The sequence below is a fragment of the Epinephelus fuscoguttatus genome, linkage group LG7 (genome assembly GCF_011397635.1).
Source record: "Epinephelus fuscoguttatus linkage group LG7, E.fuscoguttatus.final_Chr_v1".
Taxonomy (NCBI): domain Eukaryota; kingdom Metazoa; phylum Chordata; class Actinopteri; order Perciformes; family Serranidae; genus Epinephelus; species Epinephelus fuscoguttatus.
In genome coordinates this window covers 40,812,532-40,829,884 of record NC_064758.1, presented here as the reverse complement: position 1 = coordinate 40,829,884, position 17,353 = coordinate 40,812,532, and the positions used below count along the sequence as shown (strand labels likewise).

Sequence of the window (17,353 nt, the reverse complement as noted above, 5' to 3'; positions counted from 1 at the left end):
TTTTAGTTCAGTTGGTTTCATTTTCTGGCCCCGGAGGCTGGCGCTTGCTAAATACCTGCAAAACTAATGACATTCCCATCAGCCTTAGCTTTTTATTTTTATTTTAGTGCTAATTAGCATGTAGCGGCACAGTGGTGCAGTGGATAGCATTGTCACCTCACAGCAAGAGGGTTCCTGGTTCAAACATGGGATCGGGGAGTCCCTCTTTGTGGAGTTAGCATGTTCTCCCCGTGTCAGCGTGGGTTTCCTCCAGGTACTCCAGCTTCCTCCCACAGTACAAAGACATGCTGACTCTAAATTGTTCGTAGATGGTTGTCTGTTTCTTTGTGACACTTTGGTGACCGGTCCAGGGTGCACCCTGCCTCTCACCCAATGCTAGCTGGGATAGGCTCCAGCCCTCCTGGGACTTCTAACAGGATCAGGAATATGATTGACATTATACCTGCAAAACATCAGCATGTTAGCACTGTCATTGTGAACATGTTAGCATGCTGACAGTCAGCCCAAAGCCTGAGTGCTGCTTGCATGCTGCAGATTTCTGTATCTTCAGTAAATGGTATTCTCAGGTAGTTTACTGGTAGCAAAGGTGTAATTTGCAGGACAGAATATCAGGTAACCTGTAGATGTTTTTTGTTATAGTTGTTCTAAGATAACATGGTTGAGGGAGGGGGGGGGTGTGCGGGGTGTTGGTGGCTGCTTTTTGTCTCCCCCTTCCAGAAGATGTGTTTTCGCTGACTGGTTCCTTCCTGTTTCATCAGAGACAGAATTTGCTGACTGGTTCCTACTTGCTTAACCAGAAATTCAACAGAATAGGACAATAGGATTCAGGCAGGATAAGCAGCGAGACAGAAGAAGGGCCACGTTGAAGAGGTCAGCAAGCAACAAACTGCTGACGATCTGGAGAGCGGCGGTAGGAACACGCCATTTCCAGGGAGCAGATCCCATTAATCAGTGCGAATCGCAGCCAACACAAACGTCCCTGCGTTCTCTCTCCATATGACGCTGACCTCAGTGGTGACCTTACTGAGGACACATCTAGGCTCGCTGCTGCTCTGGTTTGCCCAATGGCATCATTTCATCAGAGGGTATGAAAAGGTCACATTTGTCACTTTTGCAATATCAGATGAACATTTAAGGACACTCTCTGGTTTAAAGAAGCAGATCTGCTCTGTCATCACCTGCACGAGCTGAGGTGAAGCCGAACTGCAGCTTATTGTTGCAGAGTGTTGAAATAATGTGATAATGAGGATGTGTGTTTCTAGGTTAAAGAGCCCCCTTCCTCAGTGATGTGCCCCCAGGCGTCCCATCTCTCCTATACTCTGCCCGTCACTCACCGTGCCCCCATAGCACAGGGGGAGGGGGGGGAGGGGCTTCCTGTTATTGTTCTCTGCTATGTGGGGCCTGTTTTTCTGTTTCTACACCATTCCTGCCTTCAGTGTACGTACACACAGGATCATGCAAGGTAAAACACTGAGAACACTCACCATCATGGAGGTCAGGCAAACCAAAACTGATGATCAAATGAATTCTGATCTGTGGGAGCCAACTCATCTAAAGAGATTTTTGCTGGAAAAATCAGATTTGTATTTTTATAGAACCCCCCCGGCCCCCCCGTGGATGGTTGTACGGAAATTCTTCTGTTGTGTAAACCAGTCGTTACATCAGCTCTCCAGGTGGCTGGTATCCGCCGATCTTGCAGGTGAAGATGCTGCGTGTGGAGGTCCTGAGCTGGTGTGGTTAGTCGTGGTCTGTGATTGTGAGCTGGTTGGATGTACTGCCAAATACACAGAACAAACACTGGAGATGTCTTATGGTTGTGAAATGAACATTCAGTTCACAGGCAACAGCTCTGGTGGACATTCCTGCAGATAGCACGCTCCCTTGAGACATCTGTGACATCATGTTGTGTGATCAAACTGCACATGTTAGAGTGGCCTTTTATTGTGACAGCACACCTGTGCAGAAATGATGCTTTTCAATCAGCATCTTTTAACAAATCTGCAACCAAAATTTGAGAGAAACATATCTACTGACTGAATTAAGCCTGAAAAAACAAAACAAAGCGTTCAAATTTTTTGCTCAGTGTAGATTTACTCAGGTCCAGGCTAATTATTTAGATATTAATTATTTGTTGAGTATTCTAGTGAGGCGGCACGGTGGTGTGGTGGTTAGCACTTTCGCCACACAGCAAGAGGGTTCCTGGTTCGATCCCGCGTGTGGGAGCCCTTCTGTGCAGAGTTTGCAAGGTCTCCCCGTGTCAGTGTGGGTTTTCTCCAGGTACTCCAGCTTCCTCCCACAGTCCAAAGACATGCAGGTTAACTGGTGACTCTAAATTGTCTGTAGGTGTGAATGGTTGTCTGTCTCTATGTGTCATCCTTGCGATAGTCTGGCGACCTGTCCAGGGTGTACCCCGCCTCTCACCCAATGTCAGCTGGGATAGGCTCCAGTGGCATCTAGCAGTGAGGTTGCAGATTGCAAGTTGAATTTCTCCCGTGGTCCAAGCATGTAGGAGAACTACAATGGCCAACACAATACCGTGAATGGCCCTATCTAGAGCTAGTGTTTTGTTTGTCCTTTCTGGGCTACCATAGAAACAACATGATAGACTCCGTAGACAAGGACCCACTCCATGTAAACATAAGCGGCTCATTCTGAGGAGGCAAAAAGAAAACAATTGTTATTTTCAGGTGATTATACACTAAAGAAAACATAGTTATGAATATTATATACAGTTTCTGCCAATATCTTCCCCTAAATCTGACACACTAGACCCAGAAGTTTTATTCTGTTTGGTTTCTCCCATGAGTGCTGAATAGAAATTCTGAGAAACACATTTTATGATTGAAAACATTTTTTTCCCCCCAACTAAAATGAACTTCCCTTAAGCTGTGTGGGCGTCCCTGGGCCTTTACACCACTCCCCATTACAGACTGAGGATGTCCTGTTAGGTGTGTGTGTGTGTGAGAGAGAATGAGAAATGGGAGGGTAGACACTCGTTGCTTACTAGATTGCTCAGATAGCCCTCAACATCAGAGCTGGAAGGAGCTATCTTGTGTCTGTAGGCTCCACTTGGAACAGAAGATAGCGAGGCCTCGGGGGGGGACCTGCCCTCTTCATCTCCGGCACACTTCTCATCATCATAATCATCACAGCAAGGTACAGTAAATTCCAATTGTATATTTGTGGAGATGTAACAACCTGTTTCCACCTTAAATTTGTATAAATGAGGAACTCCACTGATTGTACACATAAATGCAGTTTACAGGCACATGAAATAAGTTTGGAGTCAGATAAATTGCCTTAAGTGATGTCACTTGAGTCAGCATCAGTTTTGTCTAAAGCAGTGGCTCCCAACCGGTCCAGCCATGGGGTCCAGATTCCTCCTTAGTCATTAGTTAGAGGCCCACACATTTTAATACATTCAGTGTCATACTTGAGTTTGGCCATGTTGTCAAGTTAGTTTAACACCCCTGTCATGTAGCTATCCGGTAGTCACTCACTCTACAGCAGGAAACGCACTTCAAAATTAAAACTGTACATGTTTGAAAATGTAAAAAACACTGCAGGTGTGTAGTTAGAAAGAAGTTTGCCAGACGTCTGTAACTCACTGCTTCCCATCTGATTGATGTCTGTCTACACGTATACAGATACTTTTGTAAACTGATGTTTTCAAACCTGACAACAGGTGGCAAAAACAAAATCCTCCATCAAACACAAATATACATACTTGAGCCCCTACACAAATTAAGCGACACAAGATTATGTTAGCATAAAATGAACTTATAAACAGCTCAACAGCGCTAACACATGGAAATTACCACAAGAGCAACGTCACTTACCTCTCCCACAAAGCACAACAGCAAAAGGGGAGAGGCAAGGTGAGCTTAGGGATATGAGTATCAAACGTTCCACATGTTGAGTACGAAGGTTGATGCGTGTCAGGTAACAACTGAAATAGATTTTGTGTAATTGATATACTTGACACTACAAATGTACATCTGACCTTGCCACACACATTACTGCTGCACAACTCACCCTGTTACACCTCAAAGTGACAAATATGTTCTGAACTGCATGATGTTGGTTGTGAAATGGCTTTCCAATAATCTGTTGTGGTGTTGGTATCCACCCCTGAAAATCATTTGAGTAACATTTCAACCCAGCACGTCTGCCACCCTCCTCCTCCTCCTGTGCTTCTGTTATGTAACGTCTGAAAACATAATCAGATTAAACCCAAAGTAAATCTGAACTCTGTCCAGATATGAAACAGTTTCCTTCTGCTTCTCACTCCAGACCATGAGCACTCACGAGCACAACCACTCACTGGACCACTATAACGGCACGCCATGGTTTATCTTCGAGTGCACCCTCCAGCTGGACACCGCTGTAGACTACCGGCGCATCTGCCTCTTCCTGCTCTACCTTTTCATCTTCATGGTGGGCCTGCTGGAGAACGCGCTGGTCGTCTGGGTCAACTGGCGCAGACGCCACTCGGCCAACGGGGTTCTCTTCTGTATCATCAACGTGAGCCTGTCGGACCTGATGGTGATTGTGATCCTGCCTTTCTTCATGATGGAGGTGACCGTGGACAAGGTTTGGCTGTGGGGCCGCTTCCTCTGTAAGGTCACCAACCTCATCTACGTGGTCAACTTCTACAGCAGCTCCTTCTTCCTGGCCTTCATGACCCTGGAGCGCTACCTGTCCCTGACCAGACCCACGTTCCCTGCCCTCTTCCCTGTGGTTGGACAGCGCCGCTGGTTGCTCTGTGGAGGCCTGTGGGTGCTCTCCTTGATCCTGGCTCTGATGGAGAACGTCCATGTGGATCTTCTGGAGTGGGACGAGCCGGGCTGTTACATGATGCCTGAGCACAGCTACACAGAGTGGTTTGCCTCTGTGGCTTTCCTTTGCCTGATCTTCCAGTTCCTGGGCCCCGCTGCTGTCATCATCACCTGTAACGTGCTGATTGCTCGTGCAGTTAAAACAGCACCAGATGTGCAGGGCCGACGGGATGTGTGGCTCGTGCACGTGTACTCCCTGGTGTTTGTCGTATGCTGGCTGCCCTACCACCTGGTCATGTTCCTGATGATCATAGATGACCTGGACCCCTTCATCCTCAGCTGCAACACCATAGAAGTCCTCTACTTCTCATTCAGCGTGGTGCAGGGCGTATCTCTGTTCCACTGCGTCGCCAACCCCATCCTCTACAACTTTCTAAGCAAGAGCTTCCGTGACAACATGATCAACACTGTGATGAACTACATTCCTAGGGATGCAACTATGGTTCAGACGGGAGCAGGAACCCAGCCAAACGCTCCCAACGGAGGTGGGGGAGACCCGGGGAAGCAACGCAAGCTAAGTAACACCAGCACCAGTCAGTCTGATGTCGGATCATAAAAATGAAGCTGAGATAAGAAAGGCGAGAGCTTCAGGAGTGAGACGTTTAAAGATCTGACAGAACTGAATCCAGTGTTGGTGCTTCAGAATACCAGAGGCACAGACTGTACGTCTCACTCTGGTCAGACTCATTGTGCCATTTGTTACGAAACAGATGGGCTCACAAACACCTTCCTCTCATAATCCACTTCCTGTTTTTTTTCCCTTTTCTATCATTTATCTGATCACAGTTTTAAACGGAGGAAAGCAGGAAATGTTTGATGGTTTTTTTTTTCCCCCTCAAAGCTGCTCGACTCCCACAGGAACTCATGGCAACCTTCAAAATCTCCTGGCACAGAAGAACACGAAGAATAGTGCCACACCAGGAATTTGCGTAAACAAATCTGCTGTCCATCTGTGGAGAGCCAGATAAGAGCAATCCTCATAACCACATAAACATCTTGCAAATGTGAAAATGTAACTGTGTTGTTTAATTACAAATCTAGCAGATAAATTATAGTTCAAATTATTAATGCGAGAGTGATGACTTTAACTAGACTTGACAAAATCAAAAATGACTTGGACTTTGACACTAGTGACTTTGACTTTACTTGGACTTGAGCCTTTTGACTTGAAAGTACTTTATATACTCCCCCAAGCCCAAATATTAAAAAGTATGTTATTTAAAAATAGTGGAATGAATCAGTTAATTAACCTTCATACAGTAGAAGTCAGTCGGCACGTCCCAAGTTAAGATAAACAGACTGTAATCTGACATGGAAGCTAAGCAATGTACTGCTGTGGACGGGTCAGCAGCAAAACATATTTTAGCCACCTTAAAAAAGCCCCACCTTAAAAAATCAATATCAGTTTAAGTGTGCACTCTATTGAGAGTCTTTTCACTGCTTTACCTTAATGTCAGACAGCGATGTCTAACAGGAAAGTGAATCTGTTACATCAATCTCCTTAATGCCAAACTCCATTGAAAAAAACAGTGATTTAACATGGCTAAACACAGGAGCTGCTGGTCTACCGCTACTTCCAACAGTTATTTTGTTTGTGTTATTGTGTCGCTTTGGAGTTTAAAAGGGTTAGTGCGAATTCACCAAAGTCACACAATAACACAAAGAGACTAACTGATCAAAGCAGTGCTAGACCAGCAGCTCCTGTGTTCAGCAAGCTTAAATTACTGTTTTTCTCAATGGAGTCTGGTGGCTTTGATAAAAACATAAATGGGCCTTTAGCGCCTACCCCATTGACATGGGCTGTATGATGGAAAGCTAAAGCAGGGACAATACTCTCAATATGATGTACATTTAAACGAATATAGATTTTTTTTAGGTGGCTAAGTTACGTTTTGTTGCTGCCCCTGTCCACAGCAGTACATTTTTAGCCTCCATGTTGGACTCCAGCCTGCTTCTCCAAACTGGGGGTGTGCTTGCTGACATCTACTGTATGTAATACACTGACTATGGATAAATACCTCATATAAACACACTTAAAAAAATCTTTATTATCCCTTTAATTCATCAGATGATCCACTTAGTTTGTACGAATCCGACATCATCCGATTAAGTCGCAGTAAAGAACAATGAAGAGCTAACGTTACTTTACTGAACGCCAGTTAGAAAAAAATTTGTTTATGTATAAAAACTACACAGGCTCAACAAAACTAACTGCAGAATTCAAAACTTGAAAATTGAAATTGAAAATTACAGAAGAAGAGGCAACAACTTCAGACTTCGTTTGACATTTTAAGTTGCACAAAGAACAGTAAGTCAAGGCTAATATTAACATAGTTAGTGAGCTAATGCTTAGCTAACGTTAGCTTAACGGTTGAGAAACTTTTAACAATCTTGTTTTAACAAACAGCTCCTAAACACTAAGTTAGATTTAAGACTATTTAAGGCTTTTTAATGCCACTGGAAATGAAAGGACCAGTTTTACTCTAACTAAAATTAAAGAAAGAAAAAAACACGAACCAACATAAATTACTTTGGGCTCAGGACAATTTTGCTGAAATGTTTAATGTAACATAAAACCTGACATCTTTGGTAAATGACCTAGCATTTGTTGGTGGGTTTTCTTTGCAATTTTGTGTTTCCACTGCCTTAATTCCCATTGTGACGCAAGTTTGAAAAACCTATTGCATAAAATACGAAGAGCCTCTTAAGCCACTTTTTGCTGAATTTGCATTTTCTCATGTCAATCATCTCCTCTGAGCATTGCGGCCGGAAAATGTGAGTGTTGTTGTTTTAATTATTCTGGTCCGCGGATGTAAATGCAAGAGGCATTCTGTAAATTATTTTTAAAAATAAACGATACCAATTATTCTGAGATTTTTTCAATGCAACATGTTGCTAATTGCCTAGCATTTTTAAGACTTTTGACAGAATGATATAAGACATTTAAATTGTAATTAAGGCTTTATATTGTAGATTGATACATTTAATGCCATTCAGGACTTTAATGAGCTGCAGGAGCCTTTAACAAATAAACACAAATTTTTAAAAGCACTTGTGATTTTTGTAAGTGAACTATTGGCATTAACTTACATTAGTTGACAAGTGCATTGGGACTTGTTCAGGACTCGAAGCTCAAAGTTTAGGACTTGGGTTTTAAGTGAGAAGACTTGAGACTTGCTTGTGATTTTAAAAACACTGACCCACCTCTGCTAAATGCCTATTCATGTCTTCTCTGGATGCTGCTGTAGTCTACATGTGCTGTAACATGGCCGCCTGTTAAAATGCAATAAAACTCCATCGAGCACTGATTTTATCACTTCAAGCTGCAGAACCTGAGTTTGTACTTTGTTATCACGGAGGCACAGCAGTGAAAATGAACAAGCTTGGGGACATGCGTGTTCGGAAACTTAATGTGTTTATTTAACGGAGACACTTTGCTGTTGTTGCACTTAGCTATCTCCCTTCTTGCAGTCTTTTTCACATTTACTTCCATTTCAGCCTTCATCTGGAATGTGTCGACAGTTTAAATGATAAGAAGGCAGGAGGAGGAAAAGGGGGAGTCAGTCCACAGATGGCACAATGGCAGGAAGAGACCGGGCTTTAAAAAGAGGCAAAGGTCACAAGCCCCTGGAAGCAGGAGGTTCACAATACTACGCAGATTTCTGCAAGTTCATCACTGAAATTCTGATGATGGATGGATTTTGTGGATCAGGTCATTGAAAACAGATTAAAACATCATGTCCGGGTGGATAACAGTCTTCCTAGAGGCGTTTATTTAATTCTTTTCAAAAACAATAATTTAAAAAAAAGGCCAACATTCATAGATAGCTTTAGAAACAGATAATGGCATGTATAAAGGCATAAAAAAATAACACATAGTTACAACGTCATCATAAATATGAGGTAAGCCACAGATATCACACAGACGTGATGGGCACTTAAATATTTCTACAGAACGACATGCTTTAAACGCTCTAAACAAGTGAATACAGCATGTGACTAATGGCAGATAGACAGCTTTCATAAAGACGCCTCCTCAACATTAAAAACATGTTTTATGTCTCAACGAGAAACAAAATGAACTTCATAACGTGGCTGGTCATGCTGTATTTGTAAAGTGAAGAATGAAACTTTAAAAGACATAAAAAAGTGTGAAAATAGTGACTGCAAATATAGGAAAATAATTTCTATGCTACAATGAGGTGCTACTTTAATAATAACAGTGTAATTATCAACCACTGACATGAAAACCTATCGTCATATTTAGGTTGTAAAGATACAGACTTGTTCAGAGTACATATTACAGGCAGAGCAGAGCACTGCATGACGGTCAACGATCCACCAGCTTCCCTTCTCTCACTGACACAGAACAGGATACACTGCCACCAAGTGGCTTCTTTTTATCTTAGTTCAAAGAGGCCGAACCTCTGAACAGGTCGACTCAGTGAACGGCATCTGACAGATAAGATGTCCACTACAATCTAAAAGTCTAAGTCTATTACAGAGCTGATTAATCGATTAGTCGACTGATTGAAAAGTAAAATGTAGTTTAGGAATAAGAAGGAATACTTCACCCAGAAAATGACCATTTGTGTATATATGTCTTTAACCGTTAAAAGATTTTTTGAGACTGAGACAGACAGACAGAGGGATGTCGTATGCAGTAAAGCCCTCTGAGGCAAATTGTGATTTATGATATTGAGCTTTATAAATGAAATCAAATAGAATGGGATTGAATTGTATATCAATGACTTACTGCGTGTTACAGCCGAAATACATGGGACACAAAGGCTTGTCCATGTGTGCACCCCACTGCTCATTGTTATATGTACGCGGCTGGTCTATTTTTTTTTTCTCCGACAGGTAAAAACTACATAAAACTGTGTAAAAAAAACATGTACAACCTGTCTACAAATCATTAAAAATACCTCATTGTACAAGAGGCAATGATACCAGCAGAGCAACCATGTGTGTGGTTTTAAATTTCACTTTAAAATGAATCAATCAAATCAATGCATCCTGTAGTTAAAACACTCCTTTTAATTAATTTAGCACCAGTTAATAAAGCCTGTATCAGTGGTTCCCAACAACTCCAGCCACATGGTCCAGATTTCTACATAGTCTTTAGTTCAAGGTCCACACAGTTTAATATATTAAGCTTCATACTTGCGTTTGGCCATGTTGTCAAAAAGCTAGTTTACTGTCTCTGTCAAGTAGCTGTCCATAAGTCCCTCACTCTATAGCAGGAAATGGCACTTCAAAATAAAAGCTCTGTGCCGAAAATTCACTGCACTTCAAAATAAACTGTATTTTACAAATTTGACACATTTGCGAGTCACTTACGGTCTATACAGAAAGGACCCATGACCCACCAGTTTGGAACCACTGGCCTATATGTTTCCAGTCCTGGCAGACCCAACTGCATCATCACTTGGAAACTCAATGCACACACAATAAATCTGGCAGCAACCACATGCTAATGAGACGAGTCTGTGTAGCAGGTAAAAAACCCTGCTCCGCCCCGCCTACCTGACGCATCATATCTGTGTCCCATGAATTTCAGCTGTTACCTTGAATACCTGAAAGAAAACAGTTCTTCTTCAGGCCTCCACGGTGAACAGAGAATCCAAAAAACGCTCTTCATGAATTGAAGTAAACGGTCCACATTTAAAAACATCATTTACAAACTCTCACACAACTCGTGCAGTATGATCCAAGTCTCATTTATCCAGTTGCACGCTCAGTTCTCCAAAACATTACGATTTAAGACATGTACATACGACCAGGTAAGCTCAGGGTGGGCTACTGGTGGGTAGAAGTGATTTATATTCTTATGTTTTAGCAGAAATACATCTGTTTGGGAAGTGCTGAGCATAAGACTGGATATATGAGACTTGGGATATACAACACAAATTGTGTGGGAGTTCGTACATGGATGTTTTGATGTTGTTTTTTGTTGTTATATGCAGTCTTTATTTACGTCAATTCATGAAGAATGTTCACTTTTTTTGGATTCTCCGTTTACTGAGGAGGCATGTGAGTAACTGATATACTGTCATTTTGCAGCTGAAGTATTCATTTAAGACATTTATTAAGAAAAGATGATGATTTGCTGCATTTTTTTCTATCATCATAAAGTGAATATCTTTGGGTTTTGGACTGTTCGTGGAATAAAACAAACAATCTGAAGCTGTCACCTGACATTTAGAGCAAAAGTGACAACCATTTAAATTTTTTTCAGGCATTTCACAGACTAAACGATTAATCAATTCATTAAAAAAATCAATAATAAAAATAATCATTATTTTCAGCCCTACTAGTCTATTGTATACAGTTTGTGGTCCACGACAACCAGACACAGAGGAAGTGTCAGAGAGAGGGAAAAGGGACGAGGAGAGGAACACCACGCCGACACATCAGGCGTCCACAGTGGGCAGCGGTTCTTTAGAGTGATCATTGTACATAAAGGTCTGCTCGATGTTGAAGTCCGGGGGCAGGTGGTCCTTGTGGAGCTCCATGTGCGATGACACCAGCTTCAGCGTGGAGAAGTAAAGGCCGCAGACGGTGCAGCGGTACATGAGGGCGCCGGCATGCGTCTTCAGGTGGCAGATCATGGTGGAGCGGCCTCTGAAGAAGCGCAGACAGACTTTGCACTGGTAGGGTTTCTCCCCGGTGTGGATGCGCAGGTGGTAGGTGAACTCACCTGAGTGTGCGAAGCGTTTGCCGCAGTAGCGGCACCGGTACCATTTCCCACGGACACCTGCTGCCCCAACTCCTCCGTCCTGAACTGAACTCCCATTGGTCAACATCCCAGAGGGCAGGTTGTGCATTGACCCTTGGAAAAACTTATCTGGTATGCTGAAGCTCATTCCCAGCCCCAAACCTAGACTGCTCATTTTGACAAGGCCACCGACTTCCCGTGGAGAGGAGGAAGACGGTGGGCACTCCAGAGACTGGTCAGCTTTACGTTTGCCCAACCAGCTCGGACTCCCGACACCTCCCCCGGCCCCCAGGGACTCGTTGGTGTGCAGGCTGAGGTGGTACTGAAAGGCAGAGGAGGAGCGGAAAGTCTGTGGGCACAGGAAGCAATGCAACTCCTCCACTCCCGCCATACCACCTCCCCCGACTCCATCCGGCCCGACTCTGTAGGCCCTCAGCGCCGACCGCTCCCGCTCCTTAGCTGCCGCCTCCTCGGCATGTACAGTCATATGTCTATCCAGCAGGGAGCGCTCTACGAAGCAGCGGGCGCAGTGCGGACAGGTGAAGACGGGCAGAGAGAGGTGGGCGAGGGCGTGCCACAGCAGGGAGCACAGGGACAGCTGGGGGAGGTGACACACACCACAGCTGAGGCTCTGGGGACACACGTGGCCCAGCAGGTGGTCTTTGACCGTCTGTGTAGGAGGTAAGAAACATAAAATAGATACGAGAATCTCATGATTAAAAAGTGACTCCATATTTTTAATATCTGTCCACATTACTGTCAGATTTGTTTTTGTGAAATCAGTTGTATGTAGTATGTATTATGTTCCATTTTAGCTACTGTAGCTTTCCACTTTATTTATTGGTTCTTATATTATTCCAAGAATAAATAATTATCTGCATGCTACATCTACAGGTTGTCTTGAAAGAGAATGAGTCTAATCTAAGCTTCCTGCCGAATTAAACGGACCGTATCGTATATTCACAATATATTAAAGCTGCAACTAATGATTATTTTTTAGGAATAATTAAGCTGTAGTTGTATTTTATGATTTAATGACTGTGCTTACATGCACAAAATATTCAGGTTTGTGACTTTAATCCTAAAGAAGACAAGTTTCCCCACTAAACTCTTCACATGGCTAATGAAAATGAATATTGACCCTTTACATGCAGCCGTGCACACTCGGATTAACATGCTCTCATGTGTAAAATATTTAAAGTAGAACAGCTGTTGCTTCTGCCAGGATTTTTGCAAAGTTTTCAAGCGGTGGCAGACTTGTTGGACCGCGCAAACGCAGCCTCCCTTATTCATTCCTTTAACCACCTTCTTGAAAAGGTCGGCCTTGTGATATTTGCGCAAATCTAAAGACCTGTTGACATCCAAGTCTTTTGTGATGTTTAAAAGTGTGTGTTTCTCCTTCTGACCAGATATGTGGATTTTTGTTATGGGCATGCATCTCTACCACAACCTGTTAAATGTCCACTCACCTGGAAGTCCTTGCTGAGAGTTTTGTTGCACACTGCACACTGCAGCTCGGAGCTCGGCCCCTGGCTGCTGCTGGTCAGCGCCCCCTGTGGTATCGTGTAACTGGAGGCTGTCTGGTGGTGGTGACGCAGCAGTTTGTTTTGGCTGCAAAACTGCAACTGACACATGTCGCAGGTGAAGAGCTGCAGCCCAACGTGGGAGAGGGAGTGGGTGACACCGGTGGTGCGGTCTGGGAACGAGGCTCCACACAGTCTGCAGAGCCCCAGCTCCGTCAGGTGAGTCTCAGCGTGTCTTCTGATGGCGGCAGGGTCTGCTGGCAGAGGCACCGCGCAGGCTTTACATGACAGTGTGTTCCCCGTCACCTGGAGGAGTGAAGAGGATTATTTCTGTCGTGTGGACTCACGTTTATCTGAATATTTTACTGCTGACAAATGCAAACATTACCTGGCTGCTTGAGTTCCCTCCCTCTCCATTCTCCACGTACACAAGGTCATCTTCATCTTCCTCCTCATCTCCTTCCTCCATAAAGTTCTCATCGTCGCTCAGCTCGATGATCTCACCTGCCAGCTGTCTCCACTGCTCCTCCTCTGTACCCTCTATTGCTCCATTCCCTTTCAGAGCCTCCCTCTCCTCCTCACTCACTCCCGCTTCCACCTCTGCAAACATCAGCCTGCCGTCCCTCTGGACGTCCACCACGCTGCCCTCCACTGATCCCACCTGCAGGCTGGCCAGAGGCTCTCCTGAGGACGACGTCGGGTCACACGCCTCAGCTCCGAGTTGAGCCGAGGAGTCAGGGAAGGAGCAGGAGACAGACTGTGCAGCGTTGCTGCTCTGCGGCAGAGAGCTTCCTGCGCTCTCAGAAACCATTTGTCCATCTGTGTCTCTGTCCTCACACCTGCCTTTGGCCTCGTCTTCCAGCCCCTGCTCTGTCTTCAGCTGCAGCACAGGCCCCGGAGGCAGCACGCCATCACTCTGACTGGAATGACTGTTGGCTAGAAGACTGTGTCCTCCTTGTAGTTGATGATCTGCTGCCATCTGCCCATAGCCGATATGAGACTGCATGTCCTCTGCCTTCAGGTCCAGAGACAGAGCCACACTGTGAGTGTCCCGGCTGATCCTGGCTGCCCTGGCTTGGAAGAGAGGCGAGGGAGCGGCAGCAGGGGTCGGGGCAGCAGACGGACCAGCTGGTGAAGACAGAGAGGAGCAGGAGGCAGCAGAGGAACACACAGATGATGCAGATACAGAAGCTGCACTAACGGCAGCCACTGTGGACACAGCAGCAGCAGCAGCAACCATGCTAGAGTCCAGGGCGAGGTCTCCAGGACTGCCTGCTTTACAGTTTGCAGACACTGAAGTCTGCAGGTCTGGGAAGGTGGCGTGACAGGCCCTCACCAGTTCACTAACGCCCAGCCTCTCTGCCAGCTCATACAGCACCCCGACATCTATGAGGTCAGTCAAGATTTCCCCCGTGTACACAAATGTCAGCACCTTCTCAAAGTTGGCCGGGGAGATGAACTCCAGAGAGAAGGCAGCGCTGGACGAGGATGGAGCCCGGGCGAACAGGTTACGGAAGTACGACCCAGCACAGGCCAGCACCGCACGGTGTGCTGCGAATGTGCGGTTGCCAACCTGCAGGAACACATCGCAGTATCGACGTGACTGGCGGCAGCTGTTGAGTTCAGCGAGAAGGCTGGCAGCATGGCTGGGACCCTGCAGCCGGATCCTCATCTCTGCTGTTGCTGCTGCTGCAGTCCTGGTGCGCTACAATCCAACTGCAGAAGCAGAGAAGACAGTCGGTCACAGCACAGGAAGAATATGTGTGGTACGTACTGTAACAGTCAGGTAACACTTTCTTTCTTTCTTTCCGAATGATACACTTCAGATTTGAATGTTTAAAGACATGTTTTCAACCAAAAACCCCAGAATGTTCAGTTTACAATGACATACACCTATATTACAACATTGCTAAGTGACTATGGTCCTATGAAATCACCAAGTATGAGAACAAATCAATGACTGGATGTGACTGGGGCAGCTGTGGCTCATTCGGAAGATCAGCTGTTCGATCCCCGGCTCCTCCATTCTGTATGTTGAAGTATCCTTGAGCAAGATACTAAACCCCAAATTGCTCCTGATGGCTGTTCCGTGAGTGGTGGTGCGTGAGCGTGGTAAAGCTGTGTAGGAGGTGGCACCTTGTACGGACCTTGTAGCCTTGGCCACCAGTTTGTGAATGGGTGAATGTGACATGTAGTGTAAAAGCGCTTTGAGAGACGATGTATAAGTGCAGGTCCATTTACCAAAAATGAACCAAAGATAAAAAAACGGACGTAACTGTTTTTAGAGCCAAAGAAGAACAAGTAAAATTCACTTCTCGGCTCTACAAACCAAGTCAGAAAAAGGTGCAGTTGTGGACTGACTCAAAATAAAAGCCTGAATTTCAACATCCACATTAAGACAATTCTAAAATCTAGGCACTATCATCTAACAAACATTTCAGAAGGATTTAGGTTTCCAGCAAGACTTTAATACCAAGAACGATAAGACCACTCCAGTTCTCAGACCTTTTTTTTTGCTGGCTTCCTGAGCGTCAGAGAATTAATATTTAGAGCCTGCCATGCACACACTTCTGATCTGCTGCTGCCTTACAAACCATCCAGATGTCTCAGATCATCTGGGTCAGGTCTGCTCACTGTCCTCAGACTCAAAACTAAACATGGAGAAGCCGCAGTCAGTTTCTATGGACCACAAATCTGGAGCCAACTCCCAGAAAATTTTAGATCTTCTTCAAGTCTCAAGTTTTAAATTATACCTTAAAAATTTTGGGGTTTCTTCATTCACATATTGCAGCTTATTTTTGGTCTAATTTTGTATTTTACTCTTTTAAATCCTCCCTATGTCTGTCTTTATATTGCTTCATGCTCCCTTTATGTTTTGTCTTAACACCTTTTTATCTCTTTTGCACTACTCTTTGAATAGTGGTTGTAATGCATCAGCAAATACTAAGTAGAATAATTTTATGTGGCCTTAAATCAGATTATTACCACAGTGATTGACAACTCCAAAGTGCATTGCCACTTTTAGATAAAGTAAACGTGAATAAGGAATAATGTTGGCTTTGGAAACGTCATGGATATTTGTCACTTAGGCTGCTGTCTTAAACTGTAAGTGCATTACTTGAAATAGCAAATAAAACACTGATTAATTTACAGTGACATGTCAGAGAATACAGAGTGGGTGCTGGATTTATAAGCATTTAAGACCTTTGTTAAGAGATATTTTAAAGTGCTTAAGAAAAGAATAACTGTCATTAACTGTACAACCAGTGATGAAGAGATAAATGTAGCTGTGGTTACTCCTCCACCACCTCTATCACTCCATCACACACAAAAACAACTGTATGTTTCCAAAGAGCCGCTGTGTGACATCAGTTTGTTTTGACATGCTTTATATTCTTAATATACATTTTAATTTCAGCTCTTTATCATGAAGCTAACGGAGCTTAGCCAGTTTTTCCCCCCAGACACGTTATGACAACTCAGTTCACTAAATCAGACACATTTTACAGAATTATTCGGAACAAAAATCTCCCTGGTTTTAATATAAACGTGTCGTTAGTGTTAATATAATTACTCACTCATTAATAAAGATGTCTGCAGGTGACGATTACTCCTCTCTTTGTTTTCAAAGGGAGTCTGGTGATCGTCCACGGACTGTAAATCTTATAAATTATTACAACCCCTCTGATCGACCGTCGCTTTTTGATGACGTATGTCAACAAAACTGTACTGAGGTCGCCCCCTGCAGTCTGACAGAGTCACTGCAGTGAGAAGGCTCAAACAGCACTGTGGGTGGAGGAAGTTTTATAGTACATATGCTCCAGATTTTGATTAAAAGTGGAAGAAAAAATATTTTAGAATATAAAAATAAGGTATATACTACTACTACTACTACTACTACTACTAATAATAATAATAGTTACAATAATAATCTTTAAAAAGTCATTTAAAAAATAATTAATAATTGAAAAACAATTTGAAAAATTATTAAAAAAAAAATATATAAAAGCCTAACCCTACAGAAGCGTATTGCATTCATTTGACAAATAAAAAAGCCCTGTTTTAAGTAATTTTTTTCTGTTTTTCGGAATAATTTATTTATTTTTCTGTTTTTCTTAGTAATTTTTCCCCTGTTTTTCGGGGTATTTTTTTTCTGTTTTTTTTTTTTTGTGGTAATTTTTTTTCTGGTTTTTCTTGGTATTTTTTTTTTTCCTAAACGAGGCGACGAGATTCTTCAAAATCTCGCGAGAAGCTCCCACCTGGCACCTGCA

At 43.7% G+C, this 17,353-nt stretch overlaps 2 protein-coding genes across 2 annotated transcripts; one reads left to right on the top strand and one right to left on the bottom strand.

Annotated features, from left to right (window-relative positions):
• The first annotated feature begins 2,235 nt into the window (after positions 1-2,235).
• On the top strand, positions 2,236-7,961 carry gpr182 (G protein-coupled receptor 182). The gene is made up of 2 exons (XM_049580198.1): positions 2,236-3,156; positions 4,294-7,961. Exons 1-2 carry the CDS (start codon positions 2,971-2,973, stop codon positions 5,392-5,394), a joined length of 1,287 nt encoding a protein of 428 aa, XP_049436155.1. The 5' UTR covers positions 2,236-2,970; the 3' UTR covers positions 5,395-7,961.
• Positions 7,962-11,221: 3,260 nt separating this feature from the next.
• On the bottom strand, positions 11,222-16,786 carry LOC125891161 (zinc finger and BTB domain-containing protein 39). Its single transcript, XM_049580186.1, has 4 exons — positions 16,661-16,786; positions 13,471-14,798; positions 13,029-13,388; positions 11,222-12,229 (listed from the first exon to the last, which is right to left on the bottom strand). The coding sequence occupies exons 2-4, from the start codon at positions 14,752-14,754 to the stop codon at positions 11,255-11,257; spliced, it is 2,619 nt and encodes an 872-aa protein (XP_049436143.1). The 5' UTR covers positions 14,755-14,798; positions 16,661-16,786; the 3' UTR covers positions 11,222-11,254.
• Between the last annotated feature and the right edge of the window lie 567 nt (positions 16,787-17,353).

What these genes read in the sequence shown, in the direction of transcription:
- gpr182 (XM_049580198.1), top strand. Translation starts at nt 2,971, where the DNA reads ATGAGAAATGGGAGGGTAGACACTCGTTGCTTACTAGATTGCTCAGAT. An exon ending in ATCATAATCATCACAGCAAG is followed by an intron (nt 3,157 to 4,293) that starts GTACAGTAAATT and finishes TTCTCACTCCAG; the next exon opens with ACCATGAGCACTCACGAGCA.
- LOC125891161 (XM_049580186.1), bottom strand. Translation starts at nt 14,754, where the DNA reads ATGAGGATCCGGCTGCAGGGTCCCAGCCATGCTGCCAGCCTTCTCGCT. An exon ending in GAGGGAACTCAAGCAGCCAG is followed by an intron (nt 13,389 to 13,470) that starts GTAATGTTTGCA and finishes TCACTCCTCCAG; the next exon opens with GTGACGGGGAACACACTGTC. An exon ending in CTCTCAGCAAGGACTTCCAG is followed by an intron (nt 12,230 to 13,028) that starts GTGAGTGGACAT and finishes CCTCCTACACAG; the next exon opens with ACGGTCAAAGACCACCTGCT.